This window comes from Clarias gariepinus, chromosome 5 (assembly GCF_024256425.1).
Source record: "Clarias gariepinus isolate MV-2021 ecotype Netherlands chromosome 5, CGAR_prim_01v2, whole genome shotgun sequence".
Classification (NCBI taxonomy): domain Eukaryota; kingdom Metazoa; phylum Chordata; class Actinopteri; order Siluriformes; family Clariidae; genus Clarias; species Clarias gariepinus.
In genome coordinates, this window is record NC_071104.1 from 34626484 (window position 1) to 34653887 (window position 27404).

The 27404-nt window shown below is 37.7% G+C and overlaps 1 protein-coding gene across 3 annotated transcripts in view; it reads left to right on the plus strand.

Moving 5' to 3' along the window:
• znf385b (zinc finger protein 385B) overlaps window positions 1–26422 on the plus strand; it is a 220831-nt gene extending 194409 nt beyond the window's left edge. For all 3 annotated transcript variants that reach the window (XM_053495853.1, XM_053495854.1, XM_053495855.1), the window contains 5 exons: window positions 9072–9261; window positions 17327–17578; window positions 21788–21969; window positions 24611–24712; window positions 25536–26422. In XM_053495853.1, coding sequence (XP_053351828.1) covers window positions 9072–9261; window positions 17327–17578; window positions 21788–21969; window positions 24611–24712; window positions 25536–25748 — 939 coding nt within the window. In that variant the 3' untranslated portion in view covers window positions 25749–26422. The remainder of the gene's footprint in view (window positions 1–9071; window positions 9262–17326; window positions 17579–21787; window positions 21970–24610; window positions 24713–25535) is intronic.
• Window positions 26423–27404: the final 982 nt, after the last annotated feature.

Here is a 27404-nt window from a genome sequence, read left to right on the forward strand (position 1 = left end):
TAAATCAGCAAATTATCACCAAAGAATTTTCTATTTTATTCTGAGTGTCCAGTAAAGTTTCCTTTGTTTATGTACCATAGTTCGTATGCAACTTATAAATAAACCCATCGACATTATCTTCTAGCCTCATTTGGATGAGCTGTTTTTGCTGAATACTGCTTGCAACTGTGGTTATACACTTTCACTTCTTTTTCACATTTATCTCAATCCATGCTTTGCAGTAAAACTGTCTTTTAGTTTAAACTGTATTTGATATGGTGAGGTAGAAGCATCGTTCCATTTTCAATTAGCTGCATTCGCCTGGCTGTCATTCAAGACACAAAAAAAGATATGCACCCGAACATTTTCTGTGTACTGGCACCCTGAGGTGGAATGAACTTCCATAGACGGTGTGCCGATCTCGCTCACTGCCTGTGTTCAAATGAATATTGATGCCCCACCTCTTTACTGAAAACTTCACTTAAAACATCCACTGAACCTGAAAAAAAAAGAGAAACTTGTGATTAACTCAATGCTATATTAACCCTGCTTTCTGTATGCGTTTTTTTTATATCTATACCGGGCTGAAAATACTTGTCAAGTAAATTAAGGGTATAAGGCAGCCTGGATGGGGTATCAAACACACACACTAACACACCCAGTCACACACTACTGACAATTTGGGAACAGCAATCTGCATTTCTAAGGAATGAGTACGAGGTAACTCATCAACCTCACTACCCTGGAGGCAGGAGGAGACAGTACTAACCGCTATGCCACCATACTAAATCTAATAATTTGTAAATATCATAACTATTTTATTGAACAAGAATGAAAAAAAATTGCATATTCCGGTGCACACCCCTTCCCCTTACTTACTCATCATCTATTGTATATCACTTTATCCGATACACAGGGTAGCAGGGGGCCCTGGAGCCTATCCCAGGTGACTAAGGAGACAAAGTGGAGTACATCCAGGACAAGGTGCCAGTCCATCGCAGGGCGCACACATACCTACACTCATATGCACTCACATTTACACACTACAGCAAATTTGGGAACGCCCCTATCTGCATGTCTTTGGACTGTGGGAGAAAACCGGAGAACCCAGAGGAAACCCACCAAGCACAGGGAGAACATGCAAACTTCATTTACACAGCCCCAAGGCAGACATCGAACCCAGACCCTGGAGGTGCAAGTTATGCTTTTTAAAATAATTTCTGGGAAACCACCTGTAGGTAAAATACAGTGAAAAATACAGAATATTAATACAGAATATTTTGGGGAGCTGGTTAAATGACCCTCATATTGGTAGCAATTTAACTATCACACAAGTTTATAATTAGCTATCTAAAGTTTTTACAGAGTTCATAGCTGCTCGACTAAATTTACCACGTTATTTTTGCTAGCTGCTCAAATTTAACAGGAGTTTATAATTACTGAGATAAATTTACCACTTGAGATGAACTGTTTTAAGTTACTGCATAAGGCTATTAATAGCTGCTTAAATTTACAGTACCACAGGAGTGTATACCTACCCAGATAAATATTCCCAATAAAAGACCAATCACTGACCAATTTTAAGGGTCCGCAAAAAAAAAAAACAATCACTAATCACCATCTTTCTCAACCACAACCGATCACAATTGTTCCCAATGACCACCCACTGATGACCATTTTTCCCAACAGTCAGTCACTAATTACCATTGTTCCCAAGGCTCAATGAGTGATTGAATGACCAACCACCAAATTTAAAGTGTCCCCAGAAAACCACTAATTACTGATCAATATTGTTCCCAAATGACCAATTGCTGACCACTGATGTTCTCAAGTACCCAATGACTGATCACAAATGTTTCCCAGGAACCCAGCAAGTGGCTCAATTCTAAGTGCCCCCAGAAATGCTGAAGTTTTGTCTATTTTCTTGGTAATGGTGGCATCACCGAAGACTTTCCTATTCTATTCTATTCTATTCTATTCTATTCTAGTGCCATCTAAATTTTCCTATATGGTGTATGCGTATAGATACGCTATTGATTATGAAAATCCATTGACATTATCGTCTAGCCTCGTTTTGCGCTTTTTGCTGTAACTGTGATTGTACACTTTCATCTCCTTTATACTCTTTGGAGTAAATCTGTCTTTTAGTTGAAACCGTATTTGATATAGTAGAAACATTGTTCCATTTTCAATAAGTTTACTGAGATAAATAGTCCACAGCAGGATATTAATAGCTGTAAATTTACCTCAAGTGCTTATAGTTACAAAGATAAATCCACTATAAGAGAAATTTCAAGCTGTATCAAGTTAATACACAAGGCTATTACTAGCTGCTGAATGAGATTGTTGCTATTTGCCTAATTAACAGCAGGAGGCTATTGCTAGGTGCTTACATTTACCAGTGGAGTTTATAACTACTACTTTATTTATATTTCTGAGATAAATTCACTGTATCACTTGAGATTATGGTTAGGTGTTGTAAAATACCACATATGTCTTTTAATTGCAGCTTAAAATTACCACAGAAAGATATTATTTCCCATCTAAATTTACCACAGGAGAATAGCTAATAAGCTAAAGCTACCATAAGAAAATATGACTAGCTGTCTAAGATTACCACAGTGGGCTAACACTGCTGCGTAACTTTACCACAAGGTTATCTGTTTCTTTAGTCAAATACTACATGAGGTCATAGTTACAGAGATAATATTACCACAGTATATTATTATTAGCTGTATGAGATATACTGTACTGTTTATAAAATTATGGCTAGCTGGTAGAAAATGACTACAAGATACCATGACAACAGGGGTTCACTAAATTTAACATAAGAGGTCGTAGTTACCATGTGTATATTAAGCAAAAACGTGAGGTTATTAATAGCTGTCTAAATGTACCACAGGATTTTATAGTTAACTAGATAAGTTTGATACTGTGCGATTATGTCTAGCGGTATAAAGTTACCAGGGAGTTGTTAGTAGCGACATGAAACTTAGCATCAGAGGTTATTGTTCAATAACTTCCTCATTTCTTATATCATAATATTTTCCACAGAATGTTGTTGAAGGTTAATACACCTAACCGGAGCTTTCTCCGTGAGTAGGCATGGTTTGGTAGAACCTTAACGATGAAGTGAACCTAAAAGGAAGAGGAAGTCATTTACGTGACTATAAATGGGAAGCTATTTTGACAGTCAACCATTTTTTTGGGCTGGATGGTTAAGGCCAAATGAAGGAATTCTCAAACAGCTGTGGGAAATTGAAGTTATATTTTTCACTGATCCCAAATGCAAATATCAGCAAAATGGGCTTAACTGGCTCTAAGCTGCTTTGTATCCAGAATTCTCTCTCTCTCTCTCTCTCTCTCTCTCTCTCTTACTCTCTCTGCCTGGTTGCAAATCCCTTCTGAAAATGATCCGTTTAATACGGAGCGTGTCAGTGCTACTCCGTCGACGCATGAATCTCAGTGTCATTCAAAACTCAGAGGAACGGTTCTACTACACAGGCGCACACATACTGTACTGTACGCACGCTCTATTGAGGTACAAGGTCAACATTTACATGTGTTCCCCTGGGGAGTTTTTATCTTAAGGGACTAAAATGCATTGGTTTCTATTCTAAAGCAAATATGATAAGATGCAAGGTCTCTTTATTCTTTTTTTCCCCCTTCTGTTTTTGTGAATGGGCATCCTGGGATTTGAAATGAAACTGTCCATGCAAAGCTAATACAAACAACCCCGGCAACATTACAGGAACGTGGAGAAGATGAATATGTGGTGTACCATTCTAAGAAGAAATGGAGAAAGTTATTCAATTTAAATGCAAGAAAGGAATATTGTTTCAGTGTTGCAATGTCTCCATAGATTGGAGTGTGTTTGATATAAATGCTGACATGTTCATGTATATTATGTAAATAACGTACTGGTGGGCTGTGTCTTGTTTCTATGCAGCCAAAAGCTGAACCATTGATAGCTTTCAAAGCTTGTCTCTCAATACAACGTCAAACAACATTTTCATAAATCAGGTGTAAACAAGAGCTGCTTCTGCAATGTGAGCCACTGGTGCGACTGATTATATTATGCATAATATTTGCTCCAGCTCACACTCCTTCTCTTTGTCTTTTATGCCTTTGTTTTCCACCTAGATTTTTGTCTCATCATGTAGCTTGTTTTTATCATGGACTTCTACTTGTGCGGGAAAAAGCCTGAATTTTTTTATTGTCTGTAGAAAAACAGACCGGGCTGATTTATGAGGGTGAGTCAAAAGAACACCTTGTGACAAAATGCAACATGAATTAGAGATGAATTCAATTTGTAGTTACAATGGTAAAAATGTCCAAAGATGGTTTTGTCAGGCTTCATCTACAAATCAAGTTAGGTGGTGCTATCATGCATAGTATGACAGCGATAAACTGTCCTTTCCTTAGTAGCATCTTTTTTTTGTCCCCTCTCTTAAAGTGTGTCCTTTTATCAAGAAACTAGAACCTGTATGACCTGTAACCGGTCATTTTTCCCGAATGCTTTCCTCCAGGGGAAGAAAACTTGCTAAATGTTACAAAGTCCTGACACTGGAGACTCTTTCTGTAAACATTAAATGAACATCTCCTAAAAAAAAGCTTCACACCATCAGTGATTAGATGTATTTCCTTTTTATACTGTAGTCTATTTTTGAATTGCGTATAGTGGAACATCCAGCTTGTAACTAAATTGTCACTATAGCAATAATAATAATAATAATAATAATAATAATAATAATAAACTTAAAGCCTCTTTTTTTTCCACATTCAACACTATGGTAAAAGAGCACAGTAATTTGATGCTCGTTAAAGTCAGATGGCTATACCAACATAAAGGCCTTGCTGCAAAGTATATGCCATAACACATTTTAATGCTACAATGAGAAAGAAAAGCCAGCATGTTAGCATTGCCATACATTTTATAGAAATTTATTTTAAATACAACCTTTGTCTCATATCCTTGAATTATGGTTCTACTGGTTTATTTATGACTTGTTCTGACTTCTAGACAGTATAATGAAATATGTCCTTACACTAAAAAATAATATTATAGGTCATTAGGTTTAATTAATTCATTTTTTTTTTTTTTGGTGTTAGGAATCTAACAAGTGGTTATAAGATGCACATCACAGGTTGCTCTGCACTTTTTCATTTTTTTTTTTTCAAATTAATTTTTAATGTATTTTGTTTTGTTTTTGTGGTTATAAGTTATTCCTCTTGTTTAGTATTGAACCATTGGTAGGATGGGTCTTCTATGTATCTATATGTCTATCTGTACATATATATATATAAGAAATATATTTAGAAATATAAAGTTCTAAATAAAGGAAAAAGATAATGATAGTGCTACACATGTAATGAGTATAATAAAAGTAAAAAAGTTAAATATAATAATGTGTATGTTTTTCTCTTATTTATCTGTTATTGTGTTTAGTATTGTTCTATTAGTTTTATAGACAGATAGACAAATAAATACTGTAGATAGATAGATAGATAGATAGATAGATAGATAGATAGACAGACAGATAGACAGACAGACAGATGCATACATTCAAATTAAAAGAAATGATAGTAGTGAGTGACATAATGATAGAAGAAGATAGAAAGGTCAAAGACTCTTTAGACTATCTATCTATCCGTCTGTCTATCTGTCATTTTCACTGCGTAAAATATTTCTGAAAGATGTATTAAAAAATTTTTTTTGATCCTTTAAAATGATTAGAAATATTTTTAAAACATAGATGCAATTTTCATGCTAATTTAATCCACAGTTGTTTTCTTTGTGCTTGGTCCTTGCTCGAGTCAGGTCATTGAATTTATTGTATAGTGTGCTACTTCACCCAGGTATTATAGACTTAAAGCTAAAACTCTACTGAAATCAACAATAACCCCGATGCTTATACCTAGGATCTTTCTAACACATTTGACTCTATAGTATACACTTGTAGATGATTAATGATTTACATTCTCACTGCCTGACTGCATTCCCTTTTAAGTCTGGTTCCTCTCAAGGTTTCTTCCTAATGTTCATCCTCGCCACTATTACCTCTGCCTTTTTCATTAGGAATAATCTCAAGCTTTACCTTCAGTATACGCTTTGTCTGTAAAACTGCTTTGTCACAATGTCCATTGTTAAAAGTGGTATATAAATCAAACTGGAACTAAATTGTCCCTAAAAATAAAAGTGATTTATCTATTTCTAATGGCACGCACATCTATTATCAGGCATTGAGAATATTTGAAATCTATTTTTCTTTTGAAACTAGAAGGAAAAAAGAAAACTGGGTCTGTCACAAAGAAAAGTTTGCTGACAGCTCACACTTTTCCTCATGATTAAAGCTAAACAATCAAAGACTAAATCCAGCTTGGTTGTGTATTAGACATTATTCATCAAAGTTTACATGGAAATGAGTGAGGATTTGAGCAGCGAGTACAACATAGCAACGGTTTCCTGCCTCATCCATTAAACTTTCATACAATGTCAAGATTAGCTGTGATTTGTACATAAATCATGACTCGACTATTTCCTTTGTTGAATCAAGCACCCACCCACCTTATTTACATATTACATTCATAATGTATTTCCCGACATATACTAATCTATGTGAAAGTACAGAAATATACAGAATTATAACTTGACTATGCTTAATAATACAAGAATTTTAAATAAGAGTGTTAGAAAAAGGTCTTGTGGTCAAAAGGTCAAATTCAAATCTACATGATTTAAGCTATATAAGAATTGAAGACATTTTTTGGTCAATATTTTTCTAAATAACAAATTAAAAGGAGCTGAAATTAAGATTAAGTAAATAACTTAGTTAATGAAGCATTATAATGAATGTGAGCTTTAGTGGCATACAATTTTTATTCCTAAATTACTGTATGATAGGTCTCTCTTTCTCTCTCTCTCTCTCTCTCTCTCTCTCTTTTTTTAATTAGGCTTGTTGCCCAGCTCTGTGGAGGGGCGTGGCTCAGCAGTAGCCCATTTACGTAGAAACTGAAATGATGTGTTTGGGAGAGTAGCGTGGAGCATTAAAATTTTGCAAACAAATTAACACCAGATTAAGAATCGCAAATATTTAAATACTGATAAATATTTAATTTATTTTTTTCCGTTTTTCAAAATCAAAGCTATGAGACAAGTTCTACTTAAAAGTCTGAAAGCAAAAGAGGGACTCTTAGTCATTCAGTTATTGTGTGTGTTTGTGTGTTTTATTTTATTTTTTTACTCCATGGGGTTGCATCAGCAGCACATCATGACTGTTTGTCTTTACTTGTTTTTGACTCTGTGACTGTGTGTATTGACTGCCAAAGTTATGCATCTTCCGATAGAAGCACATCCACATCCTATCTGAAATAAATGCAGTTTGCCTTTTTATTACGCTGCAGAGTGTTGTAAATGTAGAGGGAAAGCAATGAAAGATAATGCGGGCCGAGTTGCAGCGTTATTCTCATAATGGCCCCAATTTATCAGCTCTTGACAGGGGTTTCTCACAGTCTTGCAGCTTTGTAGCCTCTGACAGGTCGTAGAGTGAGAAATATGCTCGCTCCATTTCTTATGGAGAAGCTTGGGGGTAAAATGCTGATTATGGTGGATTATAAAAATGCAGACTTGTATAACACAGATAAGAATAGTCAGAGAATGACAAATTGTTAGGTAGGTCTCGGCGGACGGTAAGGTTAATTACATGGAATCTTCATCTCGTCCGGAAAGCAAACGGAAATCTCTCAGGGTTTGTCCGAACACCGTGAGAAATCTCCATGCCGTGTATAGCTAGAATAAGCTACTGAGGGTGTGTGCACTTGAACCCCTCAGAGACTAAGAGACTTTGATCTGGAGAGAAGGAGAAAGTGAACCGCGTAAGCCCTAGCAGACTGAAACTCAAAAGGTTTCTAATCATTTATAAGTGTCCATTTTCTATATAAATCCACAGCTGACAGTTAACCAGACTTCAATATTGAGTTGGTTAGATACTTTCGTTGAGAAAGAGGAAGAGGAAGTTATTGCTGTGTATAGATAGCATATGGTTTAGATCTACACAGAAAAACAGCTCATATTTACATTGTTTAAACACATACGAGGGACGTTCAAGTCAAATCAGGTCTTTTGAAATAACGGAACACAGTTTCTGTATGAGAGTAAAAAGGTAGAAATCTTTCTTAATACGCCAGAGCCATGATCGGATGCCTGCTTCATGTCTGAAACGCTGGCCTCCCAGGAACTCCTTTGAGGTGGCACAAACATGTGGAAATCCCAGCCGAGTTCCTGTAATGTGCAAGTGGTGTTGGTGAATGATTATGTGAAGTTCCTACAGACAGTTGCGTCTTTTCAACAAATTGATGACAAATTAGCCGGCCTTTTTAAGGATCAGGTGTTCCACTCGTTGAATGTTCACGATGTTCACGACTGCATTCGGCTCCGAGCCACCTCGGCCAGGATCATTCTTCTTTAAACTGGTTGCATAATTTAAAAAACTTTTATGCAGCTAAGCGACCTAACACTGTACTGTGCTTGACGTCTTCTGTAAATTGGGTTTACGCCTTCACCAAGTCCTGGTATCACCTGAAAATATATAAAAAATTATTATTTTTTTACTAATGTCTGTTGTTATGTGCTATACATATAAACGAAATATTGCGTATATACTGTAGCCTACATAAAAACTATATCTTGTTAAACGTGTGATTAAGGATCTTGGTTCTTAATTGAAAATCATGAGTTCAAGCACTAGCAAGCTGGCACTCTTGTGCCCTGGTGCAAACCTCTTCACCCTCCTGCTCCAGGGGCGCTGTATCATGACTCACCCTTTTCTCTGATGACTTCCTAACAAGCGGGGATTTTCACCATCATCTGAATACTTTTCCTATTCTAAATATAATCACCATTGCACACTGTTTCAGTAGTTTTAGGATAAATCCTAATTTACTATCTTGGCATCTCATATCAGACATGTGTGCATGCGTACTTTGCATGTGTATGTGTATGTGTATGTGTATGTGTGTGTGTGTTTGACATTCATGATGCCAGTTGTTGAAAATGAGCCTCATTTGCACGGTTCATTTGTTCTCCTTTGTAGAGCCAAGCCGAAGCGCACTACAAAGGGAGTAAACATGCCAAGAAGCTCAAAGCACAAGACTCTACGAAAACTAAGCAGAAAGGCAGATCTGGCTCGGACAACGGCGCCAAACCGGTCAACGCCGGTCCTTCCCCCGCCCCCGCCCCCGCCTCCTCTGCTATGGTCACTGACAGCACCACTGACCAGTCAGGTTAATCTCAACCTTTCATTCTCATCACCTGCTCTCTTCCTCTTCCTCTTTCTGTCCTCACACTGACCCTTACTGTCTGCGATCCTGCATGCTGAATATGTGTTTTTGGGTTGACTTGTTTTTCTCTCATTGTAGATGTGTCTGTGTTCCTGTAGATGTATATAAAATGGAGATTTTCTTTTGTTTGTTTTGATTTCAAAATTATTGACAAACTTCCTGGTATAATTAGCCTAGGCCATTAGCATGATTTGTCATTTATGTATAAATTTATTTAAAAAAAAATCAAGCCAAATGGGTATGTTCTAAAGGACTAAAACTGACATGAGAAAAAGAAATATTATATAAAATTTGGCAAATAAACTAACCTAATATTTGCCAGATAATAAATTTCATAATCATGGGAACCACCAAGGAACACGCGATACAGTATTATCATGATACAGTGGAACCTAATTCACTCGTAAACCAAATCGAATTTCCCCAAAAGAAATAATGGAAATTCAAGTTATTCGTTCCACAACAATTTAATACATTTACCTTTAAAAAAAAGTAAAAGTAAATCCCGACCGATAAGTTTTTCCACACACTGTGTGTGTGTGGGTGTGTGTGTGAATCGAAAGTAAGGAGCCCCTCCCCTCTCCCCCTCCTCATCTTACACAGTTACCCTTCCTCCACTCTTTTTACACACGCACACACAACGGAAACATTGTTTTATCGGAAAAATAAACAAGAAATCTCTTCAATGACACTCGATTGAGCGACACACTAACGGAATTACTGCTGTAAAGTAAAAATAAAACAAATTAACCTGCACTTTACCTTTGAAAAGAATCGCGACAGAGAGAAAGAGTGTGTATGTGACTGTGGAGGCGAAAGAAGGAAGGGTCTGTCTGTGTGTGTGTGTGTGTGTGTGTGTGTGTGTGTGTGTGTGTGTGTGTGAGTGTGTGTGTGTGTGAGTGTGTGTGTGTGAGTGAGTGTGTGTGTGTGTGTGGGTGTGTGTGGGTGTGTGTGTGTGGAGCACAGTGTTCAATGACATGCGTGCACACAGACACACAGCAGGCTAAGCCTTGAGCAGAAATAGAAAAAAAAATTACCCTCACTAATGAGACTTTTGCTTTATTCATCATGCGCGCTGTACACACACGCATACAGACACAAACTAAAATATGTTTTACACACACACGTGGTCAGTGTAAAAGTAAACAGTACATGCGTGCACAGATGTTAATTATACCAGTAAGAGACGAGCACTAAGAACCAGCAGGGGAGACGATTACCCACAATTCCGAGGCACAAGAGAAAAAAAAAACGTTGGCTCAGTTGTGATCATGTGACGCTCGGTGTCAAAAAACAAGAAGCGCATGCGTGATACATGATACTCAGAACTCATAAACCAAGACTTGAAAATGTATTTTAAATCTTTGCTTGTCTTGTGAAACACTAGCAAACCGCGTTACTCGTAAACCAAGGTTTTACTGTACCTAGGTGCTGATTCGATATGTATCGTGAGTCTGTTAGTATCACGATTTTATAAATATTCCAATTCTATATTACATTTTTCAGATTTTGTCACGAGTCTAAACCAATTTATGAATATAATTTGCTTCTCCCTCACAGAATGCTGTGCCTCCTGTCACATGCAGGCTTATAGATAAATTGCAATGTTTTACCACCCTAAATGCAAACATTTATAAATTACAATTAATCTTAGAAAAGATATGTAAAAAGATATGTAACTAAATAGAAAGGGCAGGTATCTGTATAGTGGAAACACATCCTTACCTTCATCTACTCATTCAATTTTAATAGGAGCTTTATCCTGGTCAGGACGTCACTGGACCCAGAACTATTCCTGGAAACGTCAGTTTACAACATAAACATTCACACCTAGGTGCAAGTTAGCTTGGGAAGTCAACTAACCAGAGTGTTTTTTGGGAGGTGTGAGGAAACCAGAAGACCCTGAAGTCTTGTTTGCATGTACTTCAAGTATGAAGTATGACTGACGTTGCTTTTCTCAATACTTTTTCTTATTTAGTCGGGGGTATACTGCAAAGTTATTATTATAATTATTATTATTATTATTATTATTATTATTAAATTACTTCTTTACTGGTTAAATCATTGAAGTCATGTGCAAAGGATTCATAGTCTATTTGGGGCTTATCTTAAACAGAGCTTAACCAGGTACTACCATGACCATATAATGATACCCGTTTACTCCTGTGGATTATACTGTTAACCACACACAGGAATTGAAGGTGCTGTAAGAAACAACAGCATTTATAACAGAACAGTGTTTCTGGGAGCAGACATATGGAGGAGTGTGAAACACTCACACTTAATTTCTATGGTTGTGGGTGTAGCCAATGGTTAAATTGAGCTTTGGGAGGTGAGGGATCTCTCAGGGTGCCAACGAAGTAAGAACAATATTGGTAAATGTATGTGTTATCACATAAAGTTCTCAACACTGATATCACAGGAATGTGATTGAATCTTGTTTTCGATGCACCTGTTCCTGTCCTAAGGGCTTAATTTAACTCAAAGTTTTGTAGATTTTTTTTCATGTAACTTTGGCATCAAAATCATATCAGTGGATCTCTTCCTACGTTTCTGGCAAAGATGCATAGAATAAAGCCAGAAAGGAGCATGTCTCCCTTTATTGAGCAAATGTAGAGACACAGCAGTAAACATGGCGTAAAATGAAAGTATTTTTCTATAAAACAGCATGAAAATTATATTAGCTCATTATCATTATTGTCGTGATTAAACCATGCTACATTTTGAGTAAATTATAGCATTGGAGCTCAGCTTCACTTGTACAGGTGCACATGCTCCTCTCCGTTGCACACATCCCCCTGGATATGATGCTAATGTCAGAGGAAATGCACCAGAGTGTATCACAGAGCGCAAGAACCAAGAATAACGTTCCTGCTCCAATATTTATGATATGAAATGATTTAATGTAATTAGCCACATTTGGAATCTGGGGGAAGAAAACACAGTTTTAAATGCAACCAACCACATCTAATGCTAGTACAGATTTGGGCAGATGTGACACAGCTGCAAGTTCTGCTCCATATGCCTGTGATACTGTTTGTGATCCGCATGAGTTGATTGCTGGCATTTGCGCTGGTATGGGGGCCAGATGAAACTGGAAAATTTGGACCAGAAATAATCTGTTTTTGGGGGCACAATAAATCAAAGTCATAGTCTCGATTTTGATTGGCTAGATGGCGCAGATACATTTGGTGCCTGTTCTGATGCATCTTTGTTTCAAAAGCTTACTTTAACTGAATGTTTTTTGAAGGAGTCTCCAGTGTGAGAGTTAGACGTGTGTTTTAAGCATGGGAGAATTTAAGGAATAAAGATTTATGCTTTGTGGGTGTAACAAGCTACTTTTTTTACTCTGTTGTGGTGTTTTAGCATCAGGATGTTGGCTTGAGGTCTCTGTGAAACTGACTTGTATTGGATTGGGATCCTGGGAATAGAAAGGGCGGGTCGGCAGCCTTGGGCTGTCTCTGGATGTTTTGGTACATTTCTATTCTTGCCAGCATTGTTTTTTTTTTGTGCTGGGTTGGTTTTTCCGATCGAACAGGTTAGGTTTTGGTCCCCAAAGGCAAAGAAAAGCCTTGGGTGCCCCATTTTTCAAAAATTATTAAACAAACATGTCAATAGGCAATCTGATTACAGTTTGCAGACATTGTAGTTAAAAAGTCCATTTTGCTAGCTGGCAGTGTTGTTTTGTTGTTGCTGCTTTTTAATTATTATTTATTTATAATCATCCCAAACCATATATCGCCAGCCAAAATTTTACCATTCCATTGATTACCATAGCTACATAACCCATTAATAATGAACCATTTTTTACATACAGATTAGCATGATGGCATGCGATTGCCTGGAACAGATTCATAATCTTTTTTTTTAAACAATTCATGAGATCTCCACCCTGTGCAAAGTCTCGCTGTTCAGAAGTCCCACTTATTCATCCTCAGACAGATTGGGATCCTGTATGTTTATTGCTCATTACTATGCAGCATCTCGGCACGAATCGGGCCAAATGAACGTCACGCTGGTTCACAGATGGCCCGTGGGTCCTCGCTGTCACAGCGGCTTCTTAACACCAAACTCCAGCTTTCTCCCAGAGGGCCGATGTGGCTGCTGTGCTTCATCTCAGACCTTTAGGATACTTCACACAGGAAACCTAAGGGACAGAGTCACGAAAATAGCTCCAGCATTTACATAAGAGCTTTCTCTTTATGTAACGTCTTGAAGCGTCGTGTAGCACTGTGCTGACTATAGATGAAGCTGTCTCTGCAAGGTGCCTGCTTTTGTTTTCCTCGTGACTCCGAGATTCATCATGACAGTGTTACAGCTTCCAGTATGTGTCAGATGAACTATGTATCGCAACAGATGGGATAACTGGATACTAAATGACCTATATACAGTAATACAGGAGGCTTACCTAATATACCGGCAGCTTGCATAGAAAGCCGTATGTTAGGCTTATTAGAGGGAAGCCAGAAAGCTAGCCAACATCAATGTTGCTATATGACTTATATTACATGTTTGGCCAATCAACAAACTCTCAACAACATGTCAAGACTTTATGGTTGTTTGTGTTTGGTAGATAATGTATAGGCACTCTATAGATGCTATAGACTGATCTTTCCTTTGTCTTTTTCTTTTTTTTTTTTGAGATATGTCCATAGCCAGAGAGGTTTACAGCGTATTGGGGTAAAACTAGAGCTGTGCATCAACATGGAAGGAAAAGGTTGTACATGCAAAAAGCTGAATGTGTATTTAATTTAACTACTAGTTTTTTTTTTGTTTATAGTTTGTAAAAAAGACTGAATAAAATTTCTCACGAACAAAATTATAATTGCGTAGGGTAAAATATTTATTACAGGATTAAATCAATTTGTGCCAACCTGGTTATTGACCTGTAAAATAAATAGCCTAAACATCTGCTCTTAGACTTCTGTAGCCCATTAATGACAACTTTAAAAGTTTTTTTTTAAGGTTTAAAAAGTTATAAGTATAAACCTGCTGTGCAGTCTCAGATAAAAAATGATTCATCAAGGAGTTTAGATGGTAAGGGTGTGACCTTAACTAGGAGGTTCTACTTAGAGCTTTTGTGAAAGCGAAGGCTTTGTTTTTCAAGGCCACAGCACCTGAATCTGAAGCTCACGTCTTGAAAGAAAAAACAAAGCATCAAAGAATTTCCCTATCAAGGATGGTTTCTTTTTAGGAGACTTAGAATCATTAGTTGTCCAAAGGAATTATTTGTCTTAGCCTTGTAGAATCACCTTGAAGACAGTTTTATTGTTTATTGAGTTTTGTGATAATTTAGGGTGACTCACACACATTTCAGCATTGAGATATACATCAATCAGCCATGACATTAACACCACAGTTAGATGAAATGAATAATGTCAATTATAAAATATATACAGTAGACGTGAACTGAGGATCATGGGCACCTAAGGCTCAATTAAGCAAACAAGTCTGATCCATGGAGGTACCACCCCGCAACCCATAGCAGCCAAGGGATCCACTGCTAACATCTTGGCATCAAATACCACAGTCATGCACCAAGGGGCCAAAGCCACCGCAGTGGCACAGGGGAAACATAAAATCTAATTGTAATGGTTTTAAAGTAGAAGCAGATTAGTGAATTGTTATGTAAAAAAAAAAAAAAAAAAAGGCTAAAGAAATATGCTTATATAAAGTGAATACTTCATTTTTTTTTTTTTTTTACCGGCAGGTGTGTTTGTTTATTTGTTCATTTATTTATTCTGTTTTTTTACAGTTAACTTAGTTATTTAAAAAAAATAAAATAAGGTAAAGATAAATAGATGTTTTATTAAATCTCTAAATTACTTGCAGAACTTGAAACGAGTGCCTTATTAAGGGTGAGTTCACTTCTTTGGTAATGATACTTTTGAGGAGCTGAATAAATACAGTGAAGACATTTACATTTTAGACATTTTGGCAGACACTCTTATCCAGAGCGACTTACATTTTTATCTCATTACACATCTAAGCAGTTAAGGGCCTTGCTCAAGGGCCCAACAGTGGCAACTTGGTGGTTGTGGGGTTTGAACCTGGGATCTTCCAAACCGTAGTCCAATGCCTTAACCACTGAGCTACCCCTGGCCCAGAAGACCCTGAATTGCGAGTATAATTCGTCCTGGAAGTGGTCTCGTATATCAAAACACTGGTAAACCAAAACGAATTTCCCCATAAGAAATAATGAAATACATAAATGCATAAAAATAATTAACACAAAAAAGTACAAATAAAACAAATTAACCTGCACTTTATTTTTAAATCTTGGACAAGTGTTTTTTTTTTAGTGTTGTGTAACGTGTGTGTGTGTGTATGTGTGTGTGTGTGTGTGTGTGTGTATATATGTGTGAAGCTAAAGTAAGAGGAGATAAGAAATGAGACCCTCCCCTCTCCCTCTCCTTATCTTATACAGTGACCTTTTCTCATCTTTTGTTTGAGTTTCACACACACACATTAACGGAAACACTGCCTTATCAGGAAAATTAACTAGGAACAGCGCTAATGACACTTGAGCAAGCGACACTCTGACGGAATCACTGCTGTAAAGTAAAAATAAAACAAATTAAGCTGCACTTTACCTTTCAAAAAAATTGTGACAGAGCAGTTTTTCCATTAGAGAGAGATAAAGAGTGTGTGTGTGTGTGTGTGTGTGTGTGTGTGTGTGTGTGTGCGTGAATGCGTGTGTGTGTGTGTGAAGGCGAGAGGAGAGGGGAAGGGGCACAGTGTCACTCGTGGTAACAGTGTTATTGTAACCAGTATACGCGTGCACGAATGTTAATTATACCAGTATGAGACGCGCACTAAGACCCAGTAGGGGAGACGATTACCCACAATTCCGCAGCACAAGAGAGAGAAAGACAGTTGGTTCAGTTGTGATCACGTGACGCTCGGCGGCAAAACAAGAAGCACATGCGTGATACATGATACTCGGTACTCGTAAACCAAGACTTGCTCGTTTTTTAAATCAAAATTATTTAATCATTTTTTTATCTTGCGGGACACTCGCAAACCACGACACTCACAATCCGAGGTTTCACTGTACTGCCAAACGTCCTCTTAATGTGATCATTTCTGCATTTATTTGGTCTTAACCACAAAAAAGGTATATTTAATACTTACATATCTCGACAAGCTGTCCACAATACGATAATGAGACAACGGCTAGCACCGGTTCTTTAGGAGATCACATAAATTAAAATAATTTTAAACTCTAAGCTTCAGAATGCGGTCAGTTAAGAAGGTACGCAAGGCCTTGACCATTGTGATGTACAGTACCATGAGGGTACTTTTATGGGGTTTGTTATGGGAGAGTTGTCACTTCACTTTCGATGAGTCCAGCCCTGAAAGCACCGGTTTCATCACCAGGAGAAACAGAAAGAGACAGTCTCTATCTCTAGCACTTCTGCAGCAATAACTCTGATATAGAAACTAGAGCAACACCCCTAAGGAGCCTTACACAACACCGTACAAGACAATACACCACAGTCCAAACACAACACGGCGCATCCCTGCTGACAGAATCCATAGTTGTGGAGTTAAAAATGAGTCACTTGGATGTGGGCACCTCATGAGTGTTCTCTCTCTCTCTCTCTCTCTCTCTGTCTTCAGCCGTCTGTTGCACCAGCTGAATGTAAGTTTGATTATGAGTCAGAGTTTAAAGTCAGACCTAAACCTTATGTTGAGAGTACATTTACAATTAACTGTGGATACAGGACTGTGGAGTAGAATGAGAACATTTCGCCTATTTGTATTTTTCTTCTGGAAACTCAAAAGTCTCTCTCTCTCTGTCTCTCTGTCTCTCTGTCTCTGGAAAAGTTCCTGTGGCTTATTTACTTATTTCCAAAACATTCACAATATTGTATTTTAGTTTAATTTAATATAGCCAAATGACTCATGGTGCAGTAATGTTCTATTTTTTAAACTCTCTGTAGGGTTTCATGTTGATTTTAACTCTCTCTCTCTCTCTCTCTCTCTCTCTCTTTTTCTATAACAGAAAAAAGTACAGAAGCTCCCAGCACTCCAAAACCCCCCGTCTCTCCGCGTTTCTTGGTGCCTGCCTCTCCGTTAGCCTCCAGCACCTGCAAGCCGACTCCGGCGCCCTCGGCAGAGCACAAAGCCAGTCCCAAACCGAGCCAGGCTGAACCGAGCACAGAATCCGAAGAGGAAAAAGCCAAGAAACTGCTCTACTGCTCACTGTGTAAAGTGGCTGTCAACTCCCTGTCGCAGCTGGAGGCTCACAACACAGGTGCGCCAAACATTTGGCAACTTTCCCTCAAGACTCCCTTGTGTTCTTTACTCTCATTAGCACCGACTGCTCGTAACGGCTGCCGGGTTTCGCGCGTTAGGTCTCTCGCTCCCTGTTGTGTTCGTTCTGTCACAAGGACGTGTTTCATCAAGCTAAACAAAATAAATAAATAAAATCCACCGAGGTGTTAATTGATATGTTTCGAATGCTTGACCAGAATTGATTTAAATCTGAGTTAAATATAAACATCGAGCTTATAATCCTGTCCCAGCCAATTTCCAGGATGTGGAAAGACCATCTAGGAGAAACTTTGATATTTTTGGGCGCCACGGCGTAGACTGTTAATGAATATATGTGCATATGTGAGGTATTCACAGCTTTACGTGGTAATTGCTTTTACATTTGATACATGATTTTATAGATCTGAAATAATGAAAGTGTGCTGTTGCTTCTCGATGGAGATTTATTGGTATGGTGTCTGTTGGTTGCTGGTTGTGGTGGAGCTCCAGTCCCAGGCCGTTCTGGCCACTGGGTTTCACTGCGTGGTGTGTGTGCTCTCACTTAATAGATTGTTTCATCTGGTCATGCTTGTTATGACAGTTGTTTACATCAATTTTTGGGGCTTGCTGGTGTCCTATCATATTTTTCGACGCTATCAGATTTTCCTACCAGCGGCAAAGAATTATAGTTTTATTAGTCTGCACTACATTATCTATATATCCAACCTATAGTTTTGGGGAAAAAAGTAATAATAATAGGTGTACCCCTGGGTAGCATCTTCTGACAGATTAATTGCACTTGTCACACATTTTTAACATTATGAGTATATAATCCCTATAGATTTAACGCTGGTAGCACTTTCTGACACATTGATATAACAGTATCTATTAATCCACAAGTTGACTGTTAAATCAGCCGTGCAAATCAAATAAAATCTGGAGTAAAACCACACAAATAATAATAATAATGTAAATTTAAAAAAAATTTAATACTAAGCATCAACCCATAGGCTGATGGCAGTAGTAGCGTGGATGTACAGGCAAAGCAGTGAAACATGCTGTATTTTTGGGGATGTGCGGGTAAAGTAAATTTGAGTAGGACAGACTGACGGGTCGGACGAATTTATAGAACACTGCTCTTGGGGCTGCTGATGCTTTTGCGCAATGTTTCTGTGGTTGCTCTTTGTCGAATTTGGTTGTGTGGGCCTGCAGTGATCCTGACTTCTCAGTTAAATCACTGAATTTAGATGGAAGCAACTTTTGAAGGACAGGAAACTCTATTATTATAATTATTATTAGTAGTAGTAGTAGTAGTAGTAGTAGTAGTAGTAGTAGTAGTCATAGTAATGGTTGTAAATGGTCCAGCTGAGTAAAGTTCCTTGTGTATTAAGGACTGAGTGAGTGAATAACGAGACGGTATAACAGTGACAACAGTCAGCTTTTAATGCTTAACCCTGAGTAATTAATTCATGGCTGTGAATAAAACGAGTAACAGTAAACATAAATTGTTTAGGACAGAAATGACCAAAAACTCAAATCTCTGAGCAACGTACATGTAACAAATAATTGAATATACATTTTTCTTTTATTTATATAAATTTCCTGTTCTGCAACTGCACTTTCAACCTTATAGCACAAAGTTAACTTTTTTTAGTCATATTATATTTGGATAGGTTATCTTTTGAGCCTGGTTCCTCTCAAATGTCATTTCAGAGAGTTTTTATTTGCCTCCATTGCCTCCAGCTTGCTTATGGGTGAAAGGTAAACAAGTCACGGAAGCACTCTCAGCAAGAAATCACATCTGGTAATGTTATGTCATCTTAAACAATACTTTGTCAAGTTGTTCTGAATTTCTTTTTATTCCCTCACTCATCACCTACATCAGGCCTGGAGCCTATGCTAGGGGATTTAGGGCATGAGGTGGGGTACACCCTGGATTTCTCCAGTTTGCTTAATCTGCATGTTTTTAGACTGTGAGCGGAGACCAGAGTACCCTGGAGGAAACCCACCAAGAACAGGGAGAACATAAACTCCATGCACACAGAGGGGGAAATTTAAACTGGCCGGGAATCGAACCCAGACACTGGAGGTGCAAGGCGACAGTTCTAACTACAAAGCCACCGTGAATTGCCTCATAACCATCCATGTTGTGTTTCGATCTTTAATTATTGCTATTTAACGTACAGTAAGCGCGAGCTTCCACCAACAGATTCATGACTTGCTAGATAACTACCTTCAAATACCTCCTAAACAAGAACAGTACTTAATGTGTGGAACGAGGGACTGTACAACCTACATAGTGCACTAGCTTTACATCTAATGCTATTTGGGATTCAACACTGGAACAGTAAGTTATATGGGGCTGTTTTAAAGCGGAATAAGTGGAGACATAAACAAGAACTTTATATAATGAGGAATGTTTAGGAGATTTACAGGACTGTCCACCAGCTCTATGATTTCTTCTCATTAAAAATGTCCTTTTTTTATTTTTCATATTTTTTCAATGTCCAGAATGTTTATTTTGGTAAAAAAAAAAAAAAAAATGCTTTGCAACAATTTGCAATGGTGAAAGAACTATAAAAAAAAAATAGAACTTGAAAAGAATTGAATTTTGTAGTGCCAATTCACAATATGGCTTTTAACTCTGGTGCCTTAGTCTCTGAACAGATTAAATTCATCTGTTTGAACTGTGTTTGAATAGCAAGAGCTCATCGATGTCTGCCTATTCATCTGTCTCCATCTCTCAGTCTAAACTTGGTTAATATCAGAAAGGTAATGTCTCTAGCCCTGAAGCTAGACTTTGGTCTAATGCACTGTCTTCAGCTCTATGCATATGATTGCATAAACAGCAACAGAGGATCTGTCTCAGAAGCTTTTGTGGTTCAGAAGTCATCAAACAACAAAAAGTCAGGCTTTAGAGCGGTGGAACAGAAACGCATTTACCCTGTTTGTAGATCTACATTTCAATCCATTTCATGCCAAACTCATACAAAACCGGGAATCAAAAAGAGCAAAACTGGCTGCCTACTCTGAGTGAGAGGTGTGTGCAATGTCTCTCCCCTGTCAGTCACAGTGACACTAGCCAATCATGGGTGTCTGTAAACACATGCTTGCAGATTGAGGCAGATGGCTCCTACATTCAAATGTGCATTTCGCTGCCCCTTGTGCAACAGTGTGAAGATGATGCATTTGACAGCTTCATGTGCCTCGGGGGAAGCATGTTGACCTTCAGACCAAGATTAGGAAATAATTTTATATTTGTTATTTATAAAAAATAGCATTTCCTGTTTTCGCTGTCGCCGCTGCATTATGCTGAACTCTGCTGTTTATTGAAAATACTGCTATTTCACAGATGTTAATGTGTCCCTAAGCAAGCACAAGAAATGTAAACTTACTGCTGTAATCGTAAAGCCTGCTCCCGTGCTTATCCTAGTCTCACAATCTGCTCATACTGAAACCTTTAAACACACTTCTACACCCGTATACTAAATGGTTTTTAATCCCAGAAATTTCATCTGGTTTGTTCAATAAGGATCCTAATATGCAGTACTGTGCAAAAGTCCTGAGCCCCCTCATTTCTTCATTTGGTCTCCAGAGATCTTATATTTTTAATGCCATCTTGAGAAAAAGTTAATTGAATCTACATTATTTAATTTAATCTAATATGAAGAAATGAGAGGTAGCCTAAGACTTTTACAGGGTAACGTCTTCTCCCTTTTCTCACGCCACAGCGGACATCTTATCTCCATCTAACTCTGTCTACCTTATCTTCCCTTGACGCTCCAGCCTCCTGCATGTCCTCCCTCACCACATCCGTAAACCTCCTCTTGGGCCTTCCTCTTCTCCTCCTGCCTGGCAGCTCTATCATTATGACTTCTACAGGCCATATTAATTATTTTATTAATTATTTTTAAAAAAACAACAAACATTTTCATCATGCCTAAAAATGAAAAGTATTTTTTTTTTTATCCAAATAATTTTACGTTACCCTTTATAGCTATGCTTGTTCTTGAAAATGCTGTATGTATTACGATGCATTTATGCGACATGGCCACAAAATAAATAAATAATGAAACGAGATACGATGTTTCTTTGGAACATGTCCTGCTCAAGCGGTGAACAAAACGTTGGAGGTTAAATTTGGTTTAAATAATATTTCCTGACAGGACTGAGATGTCATGTGATGTTCTCTCTGATCTTTTAACGGCAGGTTCGAAGCACAAAACCATGCTGGAGGCGAGAAACGGAGCCGGGCCTATTAAGGCCTACCCTAGACCTGGCTCCAAACTCAAGATGCAGGCCAACGTTCTAAAAGGTTCAGGATTACAGAACAAGACGTTCCACTGCGAGATCTGCGACGTCCATGTCAATTCAGAAATTCAGCTCAAACAGGTGTGTGTGTGTGTGTGTGTAAAAGTCTGAACAAATGCCCATTAGCTTTAACTCACTGCAATACATAGTAAAGTTAAATAACACTGTGTCTGTTTATTATTATAGATCATTTTCACAAATTCATTCTTCACTAAAATACAGTGACGGTATATAATATACTGTAAACTGTTCTGCATTTATTTATCAATATTTATTATGTGATTAACTGTATCACTTTGAAGGAGATTGTGGCAATATTATCTGATCATCTTCTTTTTTTTCATTTTCAATGTTCTTTTGCTTTACATAACTGTATTGCAAGCAAATTCCATTTCATGCATTTAAAGTTGTAGTTCAAATACAATTATAAATTCAGCTTTTTATCTCATACAGACATCTCCTGTGTCTGAAGTTACAACCAGTTGAGATATACTGCCTGATACTGTATATACAGCCTGAACAGGATGTCTTACTGCATCATGCTCAGTGTTTCCTGGATCGCCTGAATATACATATATATATATATATTGTAACTGTATTGGCACGAGGCGAGGTCTTACGGGGAAAAGGGTATTTTATTTAGGATTAATAAAGAAGGAAAGGGGTTAAGGAGGAAGGAAGGGAAGAAAAGGAAGGAATGATGTGCCGTACATCCTCCCTTAGATCCCTTAAAAACCTGTCAGTAGAATTCGCTGTTGACGGTCTGACACTTGGGGACGGATTCTCGATCCACAATGCACAATTGTTGAAGAAGACGATGAGCATGCACAGCTCCAGATGTACACAGGACAATGTCTTTTGGCACACTGATTTACTGGGTTTTTTTTTTGTTACAAGACTAGTCTCGAAACTTTTTGGTATCGCCTCGTATGCAGTCACCTGACCGTCACACCTGTATATGCAGTTCTTTCCCAAACTGTTACTATGATGTTGGAAGCACACAACAGTACAGACTGTAACCAGTTATATTATTACCCACTTGTCACTAACTATTTATGTATAAGATAAAAAAAAAATAAGTATTTTATGGCTGGCAATAACTTCACATTAACAGGCAGACATTTACATTTTGTACTTTAACGGAAGCATTACAATATTTTTGCGACAGTTTGGCAGTAAAATCAGATTTTTTGTTTTGAGATTTTTTTTTTAAAGCAAGAAGTATTACAATATGTTAGAACATATTTTCTGCATTGTTTCTGTGAGTCCAGACATCCAAATTGTTTTTATTATATAATTTTGGAAGATTTTGCCAAACGCTATAACTCAACCTCCCACATTTTTGTCCCATTGGATAAATCAGCCTGCAGTTGTTGGACATGCAGTGTAGTACGATGGTTGAGTTTTAATTTAAAATATATTTATAGTAGACTTGTGCGTTGAGTGAGTCACTGGCAGCAACTTGCAACAGCAGAAAAGTTTGTTGCACACAAAACTCTTTAATTAAAAAGATTGTTTAAGATCATGACAAACATTTCAAAAACTTTGGTTTAGAGTTCAGCATCTGTTCCTATTCCACTAGTTTCAGTTTTCTCATACTTACAGATCTGCAGCATTCAAGGTCTGATCTTTTATATACAAAATGATTGGGCAAAAATGTTACTTAAAAAAATGAATAAATAATTATTGAAGTGCATAATGGCTCCCAAATGCAGCAAAACCAGTGATAGTATTAGTTTAAAGCATCTAGTATATATGTATATTTGGGTTGTCAATATCAAATTAATCACATGACCAATATTGACCCTAATGGCTTGCCATAATCACAGCGCGGTTGCTCGGCTATAAGAGTGGTGGCTAAGATGACTAAGGCTCTAGGTTGTTGATTTTTTGGCCTGAGAATCCAGGTTCGAGTCTTGCTGTCAGTGGGTTGCCAGACACACCCAATACTACCCAGCCACTGCACGTAGTGCCAGAGTGATTTTAATTTAACGATTATTAAATGTTAATGTTTAAGATTTTATACCAAAGCTGATTTTTTGGTTGCTATGTGCTTTCGCTGATCAAATATGTGTCCGATGCATTACATGGGTGATTTGGGGAAATTGGGATCTAGGGCATTTAGATGCCAGGTCAGAGGTCTTGGGCAATGTGCTGGGCTCCGAGCACAGAAGCTTGTGGTGCGTTGACTGTCCTGGTACTTTTCGGTCATGACTGTTTTTCAGCAACTTGTGCAGCATTGGCCTTTCAGTGGAATCAGATGGAAAAGACTGGCCTTTGGTACCTGACAAGCCATAATCCTGTCACCAGTTTACTGGTGTATAATTGATAATCGCTGCTGTACACATATTAACATTGATTTTTTTTATATAAAAACTATTTGGTATAAATAGTTATGTGCAAACAAAATAAGTGAAAGTCTAAAAAATGGTGTTAGTTTTGTTTTCCTGTCAAACTGTAGCCACTTAAAAACTAAGAAAAGTCATGGGGAAGAAATTTACACCAAAAGAGTACTTCAAAAGAGCAAAACCATACGTTTCATTACCACTACTACACATGATCCACTATGGTTTTTTATGGAAAAGTGTGCAAAGATCATTAATTGATAACGATCATTAAAAATTTATCTTTTCATTTTGTTTCACAATAAATGTGTTTATATGTGCAATAAAAAAATGCATAAAAAAATCATTTTGTAATAAATGATTATTATTTTTCGCAGCACATCTCCAGCAGAAGGCACAAAGACCGGGTGGCAGGCAAACCTCTAAAGCCCAAATACAGTCCTTACAACAAGCAGCAGCGCAGCTCCAGCTCCCTTGCAGTAATGCATTATTTATCAACTTTGTAATCGAGTGCTTTCATCAAGAGATGCTCATGTGTCAGGGATCAGCGGTGTGAGCCAACTCGCTCAGTAGCCTACTCACTAACAGATGCTAATAATCTGTTCTAGGCTGGTTAATGTGTATAAATCTAAAAATACAACCATGAACTGCATGACCCTTTCCTACATTATAGGACTTTTTATTACATATACAGTATAATGTGAAACATACTACCCTGAGGCCTTGGCAGTAAACTGGAATGTAACGTCCAGTGCAAAACCTTTTTTGTTTTCATTTCATTTTTTAATACAATACAAAAAAAATGAGGTTTATATGATGTCTTCGTAAGGCATCATCGTTTCCATAGTAATAGTTCAGTCACAGGGATGTAAATGTATCTAATTGTAACAAAGTTTTCTGTTAGGAGATTTTAAAAAAGTTTACAGTCTTGGAAAGAGTTTTTAGGGTCAGGACTTTGAAAGTTTAAAAATGTACGACTTCAAAAAGGAAAAAAAAGGGAAGAGAATGGAGAAAAAGAGAGGCTGCTAAGAGCGCAATTGTTTATAACTGCTTTAACGTGAGTTATAACAGAATCTAGTTTGTTTAGCAGGCATTCGATTAAAGTATAAGCTATAAAAATATACCTGTCCTTTCTTGATAAATTAATTAGCTGCAGTTAGGCTTACTTTCTTATTTGTTTGGACTGAACAGACATTAAACGAGATTTAAATAGGATGAAAACCATTAACATAAATTATTCTAGTTTTATATTAGAATCCAGATTTATTTGTTGTTTAACTATAGTTTTCGCTCTCTGTTCAGGCTAAGCTTGCAATCCAGAAGGACCTTGTGAAACCCATCTCTCCAGCCTTCATCTCCAATCCGTTCTCCTCCACCACGATTCCTTCCATCTCTCTCCACGCGCGCCCCAACACCTCCATCTTTCAGACGCAAGCACTACCAGCCTCCTTCCTGCGAGGGGCACCGGGCCCCATTCGGCCCTCCAGCAGCTCCATCCTCTTTACTCCGTACTGAACAACGCCATGGGTGAGAGGCTGACACTCTGACCTCTGACCTCTCAGGCATGGAATACTCTAAGTGATGTCACAGCCTGATGGAGGAAGGTGTGTTTGTTTAAAAAGACCGAAACAATTTGCTGGTCCAAGTCTTCATGTATTACTCGAGGAAGAGTGTTTGGATTCTTGTAGAAGAAAAAAGAAAAAATCTTCTTCCTCTTGAAGGGCCAAGTTTTTTATGAGGTGCTCGAGACCTGTTTGGATTCTCCCAGAAGAGAGAGAACTTTAAAAAAAAAAACTGCTTCCTGATTGACTTGAATGATCGTGGTCTTCCTCTTTAGTGGAACAGAAACTTCTGGATACACACATGGAAAAAAAAATAAGTCTAACAATCATGAACCTACAACAATCAGATGCTATGTGTTGCGTTCAGTGGCTCGATGTGGTCAGGGAATGTTTGCTGTCTCGTATCGTGTAGTCGATGATGGTTCATTGTTTTTGTGAACTTTGTTCCTCTTCCACCTTTTTTTTTTTTTTTTTTAAATCTCATGTTGTGTATTTCCTTTATCGAGCCTCCGGATCAAATTTCATCGATAACTCACTGGGTTATAGTCACCTTCTTTACACTTTTACTCTAAAAATCTACTTTTTATTTAAATTAATGACTACAAGGCTAATTCTCTTCATTTGTAGTCCTCCTGATCACAGACACACACAGTTATTTTAGACGTTTTTTAGAATTTTTTCTAAAAACTCAGGTGATCTACTCACCAATTATGCCAATGTTGCCATATTTTCCAGACAGTAAGTTGCCCTATGTTTAGACAGCCCAGGAAATCCTAATTTCACTGTGTGCCTGATCTTGTTGTTACATCTTTTGCAAAATTGCACATCATAAAAAGATTTGGATGCGAGTTGAAAGAATAATGTAACATGATTGATGGCACCTGCTACTATGTACAAGCCATCAACAGAAAGTCGATATACGGTAACTATTGTACACCTACGAATATGGTAGGAAAGCTGCAAATATGGTAAGAAAGCTGCAAATATCTTAGGCAAAACATAAACACTGTTTGGTTGTTATATGAAGCAATTTTTTTACTCAATGTACTCAATCAACTCAATGATGATGTAAAGTTCTTTAATGACATTACATGTATATTGTTAGAAGACTTTAATCATCTAAGGAGCACATTCTCACCTAGTTTGTTATAGGATTCGTAAATCTTGCAATGTGTAATGGAAAGGTGCGGGGATGAGTCCAAAATTATCCACACTCCGGTTGGCCGCACTGTCTTATCAGCGCTCTCATTTCAAGTCTACTGTCTCCGCAGTCACTGCTGTGCAAGCGTGAATGTGTTACATCAGTTGATTTGTAACTTGTGGTGCGAGCAAAAATGATTTGTTGTGATTTGCACGAAAGAAGAGCAGCGTGCAGTGAATAATTTTCTGTGGTCTGAGGGTGTACCTGATGCCGAAACAATTCACGGAAGAGCATCAACAGAAGCGTTTGGAGATCTGCAAACAAAATTTGTCTACAGGTGATGAGACATGGATTTATGACTTCGAGTCTAAGAGTAAACAGCAGAGTATTGGAACGGAAACATCTTCAATCGAAAAAAGTTCAAAAGTCAACCATCAGCAGGAAAATTGATGCTTACAGTTTTCTGGG